The following is a 15073-nucleotide window of genomic DNA, read 5'->3' as shown; positions in this document are numbered from 1 at the left end:
CATGCATCGACCATCCAGGCACGAAAAGCCGCCGTCGCCGATGATAGTGGTCTCTGGAAAGGCAGTGTCAGCCGATGGCGCTGCCGAGATAGATATGTGGTTATAAGAGGGAAAAGAAGAGAAAAGTGAGCTCCGTAACTGTCTGCATCAGCGTGCGACACCTCAACAGTAGCTCACAAGGGATGGAGGTGAGGAGGGATTAAAAGGATAGGATTAAAGGTATGCAAAGAGAGAGAGAGAGAGATGCGCAAGGACAGCGACCGACGACATAAGAGAGGTAGGAAAGATTAAACACGGTCACAAGAGTCCGAGGACGGGGCACGACTAGCAAGAGCTCCTGTCGGCGTCTGGAGATGGCGTAGGGCAAATCCAGTAGGTCAGAGCTACGCTGTCGTCGAAGATTGGCGTCAGGAGATGACGTAGGGCTAGCCCAGTCGGACAGAGCTACGCTGACGTCGGAGATGGCGAGGGCACAACCGGTCGGCACGGAATCCAGCGAGTCGGGTGTGGCCTCGTAAAGAAGCTGCGGTTTAACGCCGCAGATCAGGCTTCGGGGCAGTTCTTCTCGTCAGAGCCATCTCGGAAGTCGTATGCTGCATCGCAAACCTCGAGGGCTTCACGCAGTGCGCCTGGTTGTGGCAGGCGAAGCTGCACGGGGGACACACGAGCACGTCGGCAGTGCATGCGCGCTCGTCCGCGTTGTTGTGGCAGTCGTTGTCGCCATCGCACAACCTTTGCGGCTCGATGCACTGACCCTCTCCACAACCGAAGTTCCACTTCTCAGTCCAGCCGCTGCTGAAAGCGAGCGCACGACGAGCGCGCACGCCAGCAGGATGGGCGAGATGGTGGCGCGATTGTTCAAGTCTCTGATCTAGCTTAATTTGTTACAGACGGGAATTGGATTCTCCGAGCACAGTTTGCTCGACTCGTTCAGTGGAGTAGTCATTTACGGATTAGGCGCTCTGTGCACTGCGTGGCGACGGAGGCGTCGCGCGTGCACTATATTATACATTACCCTTCACGTAGCGTAAACTCTCAGACAGCCGTCGCCATGAATTGGCAGGACAGATACTACAGGAAGGCGTGGTCGAAGATGGTGAGTGTGGTCTAGTTGCTTCCCGCGGTTCGCTTCGATTGCGTGAGTTTGCCACGCAGACCCTAAACGATAAGCTTTCCTGACGCGGCAGTTTAAAAATTCGAAAGGCGTGTTGGTTACGCTGTAAGGTGACCACCTTGACTCGAAGGAAGTGCCAAAAGTGTGCAAAAAATGTGACAACGAGGTTGCGTCAAACCAAGCAAGGCACTGGACGCTGGTTTAACACAGCCAAATTGTCATTGTGAAACAATCTTAGAATTGAAGCTTTTTGAAATACTCCAAAAGTAATGATGATGACGACCTTCATGGTGCAGACCTTTTGCAACGTGGCGGAGTAATGAAAAACTGAGTGATGGAGTTTTTTTTTCTTTTTCGCTCCGCCATGCGCTGCAGATACCGCAGCTTTTGCGACAGTCAGTACTTTGTTTAGCGTGTAGCACATTGTTTGGCAGGTACTTTGGAACGCACTTTGCTTAGAGTGTACTAAGTATAGTACTAGGGCGACACGGTAAGTGCTTAGCCTAAAACGTAGTCCAGTTTGAACTCTACACTTGATTCAGCGATCCTCCAACTTCTTGGTCCCGTCAGAAGAAAAATACGTTTTCTCCCGATCTGCAAAGTTGGCTTCTGTGGTGGCGATAACCTTTTCATTCGACTCAAAGTTTTCTCCTGCAAGCGACTTTTTTTAAAGTTAGGGAACAGGAAGAAAGTGCTCGGGGCCACGGGGAGGAAGGAGATATATTTTTCTTCACCAAACATGGCCGCTTTTTTTCGCAACCCGGTGTAAAATTGGCCCTGTAATTCAGCACAGTAGAGTCCTATCACAGTTTCGCCTTTCTCAAGGTAGCGAAATAAGGTCACAGTTTGAGAATCGCCACCTTCAGAGCAGGTTCTCCAGGTGCAGTCCACTGTTTCGACTGCTCTTTGGTCTTTGTTGTGTACGAGTGGATCTTTGTTTCGTCGACAGTCACAAAACGACGCAGGAACTCCTTAAGATCACGCCTAAACAGCTTCAAACGCTGCTCTAAAATGGTCACACGGGCGCGTTTTCTTCCTTTTGTTTTCTTGTCGTTCTGAGAGAGCAAACGCGGCATCCATCGCGCCCGAAATTTTATGCACGATATGATCCACGCGGTTTTTTGAATTGCCTACTGTCTCAGCTATCTTGCGCAACTTCAGTACGTGGTGTGCCAATGTGAGGTCGTAGGTTTTTGCGTCGTTATCGGCTGTGGTAGCCGTTTGCGGGGCCCCTGAGCGAAGCTCGTCAAAAACCGGCGTGCGACCATACGGCCGTTTAAACTCGTTGAACCAATTTTTGACGGTCGCTATAGAAGGAGAGAAGACTCACCGTAGACGGCATCTAGTCGATCAAGCTTCGTGATTTCCCTTCAAAAAACAAGAATCACATAACCGACCGATATTGCTCTCTTTTCATTTTCAACGGACACGAAAATCACCTGCTTCCTCGAGCGGCCAAAAGAAAACCGCGAGCCCGATCCGACTGGACCTTCGCATGTGTCCCTCTTAGAAAGCGTGTTCATGCGATCACGTATAGAGTTCTCGCGATGAGTACTTATCGGACAACCCTCGCATGTAGTCAGCATGGCACGTAGCTTCTTTAACATGTACTGTGTTTAAAATGTTCATATTCGTCGAAAGAATAAACTTCAGCAAACACTGCTTCAATCAAGCACGTTTTCACTCTTCGTGTATTTTTCTCTGTGCAGGAGCCAAATGCACCAGACAGTTGATCAGTGTATGCTACTTTGAACCATGCCAGTGTAGGCACCCAGTGTGGCGATATTAGGTGTGTACTATTTAATTTTTTCTCTCTTGTCAAAGCATTCAGTTTTTTTTAAGTGGTCGTTTTATTTCCACTTTACTTTATGTATATATCTTCTTAAATATTACTTAAAAGCTATGCATACCCTTAACTCAGCATTGCAAGCTGCATTTTGATTCGGTTTCATCAATATTGTTCATATCTCTACCATTCGCACAGCGACAAGTGCGCACGTAATGAAAATGATGAGTTGTCAAACAAGGCAACCCCGCGGAAATTTTTTCAAATGCTACCTTTGGCACGTAACAAGATGTTCTCGGTCATTAGTACATCACATATTTATTATTTAGAGAAAAATAATTGTCCTTTTCTATAAACGTGGTTCTTGGACAGCCTGTCATTCTTGCGAACAAGCTTTACTCGTTTTGTTTTTTACTTCATCACGAAGAACGAATACATATTGATCTGTCACATAGTCGTCGCTCCAGGATGGGGCTCGATCTCTCTTGCTTACTAACGTCATAGTTCCAGTAGTGAAACTTTATTTGCACCAGTGAAATTTCATAGGAGACTATGCTAGACATTTGCACCTCTTTGCACACGTGTCACCGCACGCCACGAAGGCGAGCCGAATACTTTTTATAAAAATGTTGTCTTAGTTTCAAGAGCCAATGTAAAACTTGTCACGTCGCTTCCCACGAAAGCCATAGATCTAGTAAAAGGCCAACTAAAATTTCTTGAGCTTCACGAAGAGAAGAATTGTGCGCAAGCATCAGGCTGGCGGGAATGTACCAGCGGGAACTGCTGGACTTTCGTGAATTGTTCATGGTCCTTTCAACTATTACAAGTAAAATTGACATACTTTACATGCCTTGAGGCTTATTTCGTCAAGAATTCAGTAAAGAACTCACGAGTGTTCTTTTTTTTAATTTTGCGCATGTGTCATAGTTGATTTTGGAGGGTATAACTGCTTGTAAGACTGTGTGCACTGACTCCACTGTAGTCAAGAAACGAGTCGTTGAAAGTCAACAACAAAGATACACCAATCACGGTAATGATGTCGAAACGTGTGTCAAAAAAAGAGTCGTTTTTTTTTAAAGCACACGTGACAGTATTTTTACGGAATCGTATTCTCTTTACACTGGCATGTTTTGTGTTGAAAAATATACCGAGTGTGGGCCACTGCGCACCATCACAATCATTTTGCAATTCTTACATTTTCCAGGTAATTCGATGAGTAATGGCTATAGAAAAAAACAGCTACCCCAAAGTAATTACACGGCTTGCAAAAACAAACTAAACGAACTAACCAGCGTGTCTTTTATATGCGGACATCTGAAGGTTTGTTGATAATCCAGATAAGACGAGCATCTTGAGCCACCCAGATACGCACGTCGTGACCTCAGAAACAGCAAGTCGGAAAACTTTTTCGAGCTAAAATAAGCTAAAAGCTCGACTGTTGTACTTCATGTCTGCGGGGGAAAAAGATTCAGCCATTTAGCAACAGGAGTTCTCAATGTCCCACTACAACGTGGGAAGCGACGGACTTAAGCACGTCGATTGTGTGCACATGGGACAACCGTGTTTCAGTCGTCCGGCTGCCGAGTCTTACACGAAAGGCACAAATCATTAAGTCGCTACACTCGTTTCACTTCGCCGGGACACCAACATTTCTATGGAGTTTTTTTTTTCAGTCTTGTAGACATTATAGGCTTAGCTTAAAAATGTAGAGCTCTTCATACTAAGACAGGATAGATGGCAATCTCCCCTTGCTCTTTCATAGGCACGCCCAATAACCAAATGATGACCATGTCCAAAGAGTCAAAGACAAACATGTGCAGCAGTCAAGTGAACCGGCAGAGGATTTGCCCTTAAGCGTCCCCTAAGGAGTGCCCTAGTCTGAGCAGAGACATCAAGGTAGCTGCTTATCAACAGGCTCATATAAGTTATTTGGGTCAAGGGTCGGAAGGCGCTACCCTATTAGACTCCCTTGAGAGAGGGCGGGCCTTTTGCGGAATGCCGCGATGACTCGACAACTACGGTGTGCAGTTGCCGACTGCGACGTCGCAGCACAACCTCCCCCTATGTCTCCACAATGATAAGGGGTAGAAAGAGAAGCAACCATTCCATGCCCCATACCGCTTGGAGTCGCAAGGCCCATGTTGCACAGGCGCGCTGAGTTGTGGAAAAATCTACCACCGACAACGAACACAGCCCCTCGTCGCGAACAGCGTACCACACGTGAACAGGGGGTTGGCAGTTTTTTTTTTCAAGGCGGAGGGGGCCCTCTTCAATCTGAAGTGGGGGCCGGGCAAGCAGAAGTGGTCAAGTGTCATCTTGTGGCCTTTTTTTCATGACAAAAAAAATGTAACGGTGGGGTGTAGTGCACGGACATGGTGTGCTGCCCCATGGCTACGCCACTGCACACGAATGGAAGACTCGGCTCACCTCACTGGAGACGTGCGTGAACTTCTTCTTGTCCAACCTCTTGGAGTGAGAAGGCGTCGGTGAGGGCGCCATGGTCAGTCGCGTCTGGAACATCGAGGTCATCGTTCGCGCACTCGTCTTGGCACCGATGTGATCGCTTGGCCGCTGCTCGGCGGACAAGGCGTACGGCACTGAAGATGGGAGAGGGGGAAGCTTTAACGAAGACGCAAAAGCGCGTTTTAGAGCTCTATCTCTCAGAATGGACCACAGAAAGATTCCGTCTGGTTTAGCAACAGCAGGTCTACTATAGTCCGAGCTCAGAGGTCCTTTCGTGAGGATGCACGGCCTTCAACGCGACAGCGTCACACGTCACCGATGGTCTATTCTGGCGCGGGCCGCAGCGGGGTCTCTAGTTTTTAAGGGGCGGTGGCGCTACTGTAGGAGTCGCGGAGGATCTTCTACTACGACGCAAGCGCGGTCGCCGGGCAGATCCAGAGAGAGTGGACGAGGAGAGGGCGTGTTATCTCTGACACTCTCCGCGGAATCGGTTCGGGCTGCGAGGTCGCCCGAGGTTCCCTCGCCGGTGCCGTCGGAGCCAGCTGGTGAGGAGACGGTCTGAGACCTTTCAGAGAGGCAGGTGGGAGAAAGAGAAAAGTGAAGCTGAGCTTGGCTTCATGCCTCGTTTACACTGGCTGGCCAGCGGAAAACATAAAAGCGATAGAAAGTGGGTGAGGGGACGGAGAGATAAGGGTCTCTTGCGGTGCACGGGTGCGCGTCGTGAGAGGGTCATTGCGGAGGAAAGAATGTCGCGGCAGTCTGGCCGGGTAGGAGCACGTGCTCGCGACATGATCGACCCCGTCGGTCTGATCGAGGCGACCGACCATCCCACCAAACGGGCGTAGCGCTACCGCCGACGACGTCCGCTTCTTGGAGGCAGGCAAGGTTGCGGGGTAAGGAAAACGAGCGGGAAACACGCGAATGTATACGCATTGAACCAACCGGCTTGTCGTGGCGAGCGAATTCGCGATCGAAAGTCGTGCTTTTCCGTGTCGGTGGCGCCTAGCGAACAGGCTTTGACTGAGGAAAACGTGTTTTCGGTATCCGTGTCTGTTTTTGTTTCCGCTCTGCGGGCACCTTTGGCCAGGTCCACGTGTGCCGTTGAGAGTGCAAACGGCATCGCCATGGGCGAGATATGTGGCGATGTCGGTTCTTGAAAAGGCAACATTGTTCACAAAGCCCGTCACACTATTTGCATTTTTCGAGTTATCCTCGCCATTCATTCGTCCAATACATTGTTTGTAGAACAAACAGCGTATCCGTTAGTCATTATTTAAAATGAACGCACGTGGGAAATACGCAGTCCTAATATAAGTCTGCCTCATTCTGCGATTTCGCCTTTTATCTAACAAACTATTGAATGATCCTTTAGGAAATTAACTGAAGCAAGTATGTTTCCCGACTTTCCAAGAGATTGTGTCGTGTTCATGGTCCCTTCTGCTAGTTGTGGCTGGTGGTGGTAATGATGTTGCTACAGGAAGGTTTAGCCGGGCCGTCATGGTCAGCAATCGCTCCGCTGTAGCGACTCTTTCTATGCAGTATGTCCCACCGTGGGTCGCTTGTACCGGTCTTTCGCCGAAACGCGTCGACTCATGCCAGACACCTCATTGCGAATCGTCCGCGCACCTTACGGAAACGCAATCTGTTCACAGCGTTCGCAGTGGTACCTCCGTGATGCTGTCCATGAGTCCCTTCCTTTCGAAGTAAAAACACTTGCTGGACCAGATGCAAGACCCCGACGTCATTGCACTCAGTACCACATTAGAAAAAAGCACCCTTTAAACAACCATGGTAGATTCTGTTCTTAGTCTATGCAGCATGGTTGACTCGGTAAGCCCTCTTGCAATGCCGGACTGAGGGCGAAGACCGAAAAAAAAAGTCTTAAATGGCCATTCTTTATCATCACTTATTCTGGCCTCTCAAGATCTACTGCTGTAGTATCTACGACTCAGGGAACCCTTCAGGAAACTCGGCATCTAGCAAAGACCGAATTTCTCTGCTGCGATACATACTTGGGTGTCGAAAGACTCGACAGCAGACAATAAGGTGATCCGCACCTCGGATGCTCGATAACAATCCATGCGAACGATCCCTTCTTTCTGAAGCATGTATCGCCTGGTGCTCGAGCCCTCGGAGCTCATGTAATCAACTCATGCCCATTTATTCACAGATTATTTCATCACTATAAACAGTTGTGCTGCGGCATATTGGATCCCACCTGTTGCAGTTGCACAGTCCCCGCTTAGACTAGCTGGTCACTTCGACAGTTGAAGAGAGCGTAGCTATCGCTGCTGCTCTTTTCAAGTTGATGAATAGATTCTCACAACAAGCCGTTGTTCTCGCGGTTCCTAAGTCGGCAATAAAACAACCCTCTCGTGTGACTACCTGAGACAAGTTTTACATCTAGTGATTTCAATCACTTAAAAAGGGCTATGAAAAAAAAGGGGGGGGGGAATCAAGAATACCTTCGCATGTTTGTGTCAGCGCTACAGCTGATATCACCGGCACTCTCGCGTTCTCGACTTGTTATATAAATGAATGTCGCAAAAGTATAGCGTAACTGACCAATGTTCATAAATAGTTAGCTATAAGCGATCATTCTCTATGTCAGTGTTAGTGTTTGCATCATGTATTCTAGCTGTTTGTGATTTATTTGATTACGTTTGCCACGCATTTTATGTATTACTATGGCGAATGATAATACCGGAAATCAGTATATAGTATGCGTGAGCTAGCCTTCAAGAGCAAAGTGGCATGTTGTTGAGGTTTAGCTGCAACATTTAATAAAAGCAGTGACATCAAGTATAACCTGAGAAGCATCGGGACATAATGATCTAAACATATTGTAGAAAACTACCCACATCTGCTTCAGCCGGTACACTACAGCCTCTTCCGTGCCCAGCCACACCGTTCGAAGTTGTAGGCATCGATCTGAAGCGATGTACGCTTCAGTGAGCAGATGTCGTTCCTTGGATTATTTTATGCATTTATCTTCCGTACAATGATTGCCTCTAGGTGTGGTTTCGGAGCACCGCAACGTTGGTTGTAGACATGTACTTCAATCACTGGCGTGGTCAGGGAGAGAGGGGTTTTGGAGGAATCTCCCCTTCCCCAAAAATTTTCAATTTCGCGTGTGTAGATAACACGCTGGCATTAAAAAGCACGCACGAACATGCATAAGTTTGGTTGAAGTCCCCTTGCTCTGCTCCCGCCTCACACACATAAAAACTCTGGCTGTGCTACTGATTTAACCCTGCGAAAACGGCAATGAAAGATGGTGCGGTAGCCATGAACGATTACCAGAAGATTGTAAGGGTCCGTATACGTGCCAGGTCTGAACAAGCGCTTATTAACACATATCGTGCGTGTAATTAGTAAATACATATTCTGTCTAGCACGTAAAAGCATGCATGGTTGCTTCTGTGTGTTGTTTGGCAACACTACAACATCAGTTGTGAACTCGCACTTTAACCCCGGCAGAACAATAACAGATGATCTGGTGACCATAAACTACGGCCAGTAGAACATCAACAAGTAAACATCAATTAAACATGGTCTGGTAACAATAAACTTGTATAAGTAAGAGAGCATCGAGACATAAAGGTCTGTAAACGTAGCAGATCTAGACAAGCTCTTTAACAAACAGATTGATTGATTGATATGTGGGGTTCAACGTCCCAAAACCACCATATGATTATGAGAGACGCCGTAGTGGAGGGCTCCAGAAATTTCGACCACCTGGGGTTCTTTAACATGCACCCAAATCTGTGCACACGGGCCTAAAACATTTCCGCCTCTATCGGAAATGCAGACGCCGCAGCCAGGATTCTTCAACAAACAGGTATTATTTATCTTTGTGTGTGATTATTTGATGCATTTATGTTCTAGCACGCAAATGTGTGGTTCCCGCTGTGCGTGGTTTGACAACACTACAATATCGGGTGCGAACTCGCACATTAACCCCAGAAAAACAATACCAGATGGCCCGGTGACCATGAACTATGTCCAGCTGGAAGAGCATCAACGCACAAATGTCTGTATGCATACTAGATATAAATATACCCGTCAGCAACCATAGCATTTCCTATATTTTACGCATTTTCGTTCTGTAGTGTTTTTTGAGAGGCAAGTATAGAGTATTGCGTCTAGATTCAGTGCATTGTTCTTTGCCACCTTCAAAGGGAAGGGTGAGAGTTAGGGCACAATCATGCACGTCCCGTTATCTCTGCGGAAAAAGCAAGTCGCGCCTAAATCTGTCCCTTTCTTGGCACTTGATCCCTGCGTGCTCACGTATCGCGTTGTAAAAGGAACGTTTCTATCTTAATTTTTCTTTTGTGGACGACGAAGAGGCGGCGGCATTTTGTGGAATACAACCAAGGCGATAAGCAAATACGGACGCGACACCGAGCCGCGCGGTTGCATCACAAAGTTCGCGCGATAAATTCGCGCCGTCCACACGCCGCCCGAGTGGAGCCGTGTGTACGCAGTCGTCGTCTCTGGTAATGATTATGCTCACTCACGTCCGGCTTGAGCCGGTAGAAACTGAGCGCCGAGTTAGGACGAGCTGGAGGAGGTTGAGACGTTTGGTACTCCGAAGTGCTCCGGATGGCCGACTGCAACCGCCATCAGCAGGAACACTTCCGTGTTCTTTAATTAAACACAGCCTGACGGAAGGACAACTCACAAAGGCCAGATTAAACGCGCATGGCGCATGCCTGTGTGTCCGTTGCATTTCTGCCACGCACTGCAGTCAACTATTATTCTATACCACCTAGCCCGACTTTCAGTGAACTGTCCATGAAGAGACAATGAGAATTTTGTTGACGCGAATCAAAAGAGAACCGGGTGGATAAAACTTGATTCACTTCATCTGCAGGTAATCTTTATCTGGACGTTTGGGGCTTCCTTGGCCGACAAAACAAGACTCGTCCGGAGTATCAGGCACAGTTGCTCGGGCGGGCCCGTGGCCGTAGAACTAATTCCCAAGTTGGGTACGCTATACTGCAAAAGAGTCGGAGGCAACTGCACAAGAAAAGGGGAACAGCGAAAAGGCGCCTGGTGATCTGATACAATGTGGAGAATGTAGACCAGGGTGGACCAACGCTTCTAGAACCAGGTAGTTCTAGAAACGTTGGTTGAGGTGATCGGTAAAAGTGGAGTGTTAGAAAAGAAAGAAACAGGAGAGAAAGGAAAGTCGGGGATGCATCCAGCCTAAAAGGAACGGTATGCTATCCTACACTGGCGAAAGCGATAAGGGAGTTTGAAAGATGGAGAGAGAGAGAGAGAGAGAGAAGAGCACGCGTACACAAAGTCGCACTTCACAGTAAGAACATGAGAGTAGAATTGCTAATGCAGCTCTGAACCTGAAGGTGCTATATACAGGTAATAATCATGATCGAATCAAGTTAGTAAACAGTGCAGAGCTCACTCCGAATTTATCAAGCCAGTGTCTCGGCACGTAAGCATGTTTTCGCCCGACAAAGACCGCTTTTTAAAAAACCGGCCTTGAATAGGATGCTGTCTGATGCCTCAAGCATTGGAGAAAAACGATGTCGCGTGGAAGAAGGCAATGCATGAATACTGCAAAGGAGGGGCAAAGAAAGATCGCGTTGACAGCTGTACGGGTTGAGAAGCATGTGAGGCAGACATATAGCTACATCTACATTTGATAATTACATGGCTTGCGTGGCCCCAGTGGAATATGTTATGGATCGACTAAGAATATTAATGGAAGCTCACTTAAGTGCACTTGGTGAATGGTAGAAGTCAAGTAAGCCGTTCAGAGATACTTCGTGCTATTCTGTTTAGTGGTCTGTGTGTTGTAGAGGCATCTACGGGCAGGTATTACATGAACAGGTTTTAGAACAAGTTTTCTTTTGTTAGACAGAACACAGGTGGGTATTTATGCACATTCGTATCGATGTTGTAGCGACTGGGGGAATGTCCCCTGACCGGAGCCAGCCGGGTCTCGGGGAGAATACCAGGGTAGGAGGCAGAGCCGATACCAAGAACCTTTATTTACCGTATATTTCTGTTCTTCTTATGTGATTATCAAAGGGAAATGAAGAGAAAAGTGAGCCCCGTAACTGTCTGCATCAGAGTGTGACACCTCAACAGTAGCTCACAAGGGATCGGAGTAAGGAGGGATTCAAAGGATATGATTAAAAGGTATATATAGAGAGAGGAAGGCTCGAGCGAGGCGCAGGGACAGCGAGCGACGGGAGTAAAGAGGAGATAAAAAAGATGGACACCGTCGCAGGACTCCGATGACGGGGCGCCACTAGGCGAGAGCTCTTGTCGGCGTCAGAAGATGGCGTAGTGGGAGCCCAGTCGGCCAGAGCTGCGCTGTCGTCGGAGATTGCGGGGGCACAACCGGTCGGCACGAAATCCAGTGAGCGAGTGCCCTCGTATATTTACATGCAGAAGGTAGCGTGATACTACACAAATGGTGTTGAGATTCTTCAAGCGTCTGGGTGCTCGCGTTTTAAAGCCTGGGTCTTCCAAGGTTTCCTGCCAAGGAAAATAATGTAGTCCAGGACAGTCCAACGAAGAGGTAGTCTTTATCTCCGCCCCCAAAATGGGAAGGTCAAACACGAACTCTTTCCCAACTATGGAAAGAGGCAAGAGGAAAAAACGTTCATCCCACGGCGAGAGAGATGCGCCACGCCAGACGCAATGTGATTATAAGGCATGCCACAGCACAGTGCAATGACGTTAAGTCCCACGTGCAGTGTCGACTCATTGATGCGGCTGCAGTTCCGGGTGGGTCTTGGAGTGTGGGAAACGTCCCCGAAGACGGATCCCAGACACTCGGCCCATAGTGCATGTGCACCTTGTGGGATCTCGTATGGGAACTCTACTCTCGGAGCGAACGGGCTTTGTATACACGGTCGGGCAACTCAAACAACACATTTATTCAATTACTTTTATAACGACAATATCGCCAGCCAAATCAAAATACATCATTTGTGATCAACACGCTAAAAGAACCTTACACATTATCCCACAACACTCAACATAACAAACACACGGCGGCGGCGCCAACACTCGACCCGCCACTAGGGCCCACTGCAGACAATCCGTGGTGTCGTTCATTGTGGACCCGCCGCATGGGACGACCGCTAGCTCCAACCCTCGCACGCCAAAGAGGACCGCTCATCTCTCATCTGCTTTCACCCAGACTTTCCGCCAGGTGTCACCGTGCTAACCATGATGATGATGGTGGTGGTGGTGGTGGTGATAAACGCCCGCGAGCACAACGCCACCTACCTTTTGATAGTCGTGAACCTTAAATGCGGCCTACTCGTGGAGCACGTGTGGGCCACGAGGCCCAAACGACTTTACAGGAGGTGATAACACCTCCACAACCTTGATGAACAAGCACCCTTGCTAAGGAGCTGCAATTGCAAATAACCCTTCCTAGGCCTAAGAGCTTCTGATATACAGCTAGGGATTGAGATATATAGAATTATGCGTTAGTACAATTACTGCTACTAGAAATAGAAAGGTGTGCGTGGGAACTTGTTATGACACTGAATTGCTGCAAGCAAACTGTACATTGACTTGTTATTTCAACTGGTCTCAGTGTGCTATTATGTTTTTGCTGATTCTTCTGTTTGGGTACCATTCATTTTTTTTTCGCTGCAGAAATCATTGATATGGAGTAGCCGAGGTAATATAGACCTGAAAAATTCCACAGCAAAACAGATAGAACAGAACCTTCCTAGGCCACCAGATGGTCCGGCGTGCCCAAAGAGTTTTTAACGAGAGGAGCGGCCGGGCCTGAAGAATTCGAAGTACGACGGTCGTGTTGTCACCGCTTCTGGACACTCCGGGGAGCGTTGAGCCAGAACAAATCAGGGTAGACTCAGCCGACACCATCGCTCGCGTCCAAGGGGCGCCAAGGCCGATCATAGCAGTGTACACTTAGACGATATCGGTCAGTCGCTGTCCTACACATGCACCACTCTGACGTCAATGCTCGTCAATTCACCGCTTGATTACAGAGTCAGTCGCTGTTTCGATGTGTTGTATTGCCAGTCTATTAAACTCCTCTTTATTCACAAACGAGCACGAACGCAAGAAAGGGGACCTTAGCAAACGCTGAGCACGGTAAGCTGTCTTGCTTTGCCATAGTGGAGGAACAGAATGAATGAACTGGAAGAGTTTGTACTGTTGATGTCACGGATACTGTGAAAGTAATCAGTAATCGTAATCGTAATCAGTAATCGTGGCACATGTGGCCTCACTCTCACCGCGATACGTGAGGCCATGGCCTCGAGATCTTGTCTGACACGGAAGGCCTTCCTCCTAACTTGTTGGAAGCTGGCGCAGAGGCTATAGGCGTCTAGATGCCAAAGAACGGACAATACTGGCGAAGTTCCGTAGTACCTTCGCCACCTCGAAGCAGTGAAGGCACTTCCCTTTAAAGACTGACTTAATTTTCTCTATAAACGTCATTGAGATGATCGTGGTCCAATCTGCGGTGCATCAAGATGTGGGCCTTGAATGTATGCTGTTAGGTGCCCTATGTACTATCGCGATTGAAATAAACGCGTAGAGCGGCCAACGTGTTCAGCTGTTTCGCATTTATTTTCAAGCGTTCATGGCCTGGATGGTAGTAAAAAATTCCTATAGAGCGCTCCGCGTATCTTTCACACAACGTATCAACAGCGCCCCGCGTATCTTTCAATCCCCAAGCACAAGGTAGCAAACCGGAGTATTCTGGTTAACCTCTCTGTCTTTCCTTTATCCTTCTCTGTCTCTTCTGTGGCCAAACGACCGGACAAGGACTGTTGATGTTCTTCCGCTCCTGTTACCTACTGCAATCCGCTTCAATCAGGATTGCTTCGGTTGTACTATATATAGGAGCACCGAACCCACAGCCCTCTGCCAGCGGCATCCGGGTCTCTTCCTTTTTCACACTGTCTCGCGACGACGTTTGTAAACACCGCATTGCAGTCCAGACAGCGCCGGAACGATATCGCTGTGTGCTGCGCACGGAGGGCATAACGGCGTCGGACTTGCGTGCGTGTGACCCAAGTCACGTGCTGCTCGCTCCGAACGGACGACCTCGGTCGGGATCGCGTAGGCATTGAAGAGGACGTCCTCTAGGCCCCCCCTCTCTCTCTCTCTCTCTCTCTCTCTCTCTCTCTCTCTCTCAAGCGCGCCGGAACTGCTGCTCGGCTTCTGTGGAAAGCCCTCGACCTCTGAACGTAAATTGTCTGCAATCTGTGTCCACGGATAGAAACACCCGATAAAAGGCCCTGGCCGAGGTAGAGGTTGTAAGGGAAGGGGTGTACTCTCTCCGCCTCTGTTAGCGTCGAATTGGAGAGGGTCCCGGGAATTGGCCGGGTTGAGTAAACAACGCAGAGAAAAAAAAATGAACAGCTTCGATAACAAACGACTACAGCTATAGGTGTGTGGGGAAAGCGCGTTTAAAGAAAAAGCAAACAAACAGGACTACGGCGGCGGTGTCAAAGGGGGCACGTAATCGTACATTTATTCCTGCGTATACGTGCACAACAAACGGCGACGTGATGGCTGATTTCTTATTTATTTGTTCAGATTACCTGCTGGAAATGCATGAACTACAAAAGCCTCTCTTTGAAGTGTCTAGTAGAGAACGTTGATCCGGCTGCATTTATTTTCTTGCGCGTTATCTGAGAGGCGAAACAGGACTTCGGAGGTTATCGCAATAACCCGACGCT

The 15073-nt window shown here is 48.3% G+C and overlaps 1 protein-coding gene across 2 annotated transcripts in view; it reads right to left on the bottom strand.

The window, feature by feature from the left end:
- The window catches only part of LOC119163799 (ADP-sugar pyrophosphatase), a 61149-nt gene that overhangs the window by 42022 nt on the left and 4054 nt on the right, over window positions 1-15073 (bottom strand). The window contains exon 1 of one of the 2 annotated variants that reach the window (XM_075873513.1): window positions 5328-5763. The exons of the other annotated variant lie outside the window; for it this stretch is intronic. Within the exon in view, the coding sequence (XP_075729628.1) occupies window positions 5328-5429 (102 nt within the window). The 5' untranslated portion in view covers window positions 5430-5763. Of the gene's footprint in view, window positions 1-5327; window positions 5764-15073 lie in introns of those variants that run through there. 2 annotated transcript variants of the gene reach the window in all.

Source organism: Rhipicephalus microplus, chromosome 9, assembly GCF_043290135.1.
Source record: "Rhipicephalus microplus isolate Deutch F79 chromosome 9, USDA_Rmic, whole genome shotgun sequence".
NCBI lineage: Eukaryota > Metazoa > Arthropoda > Arachnida > Ixodida > Ixodidae > Rhipicephalus > Rhipicephalus microplus.
Note: the sequence above shows the minus strand (reverse complement) of the source record. Positions and strands in the feature narration are given on the sequence as shown.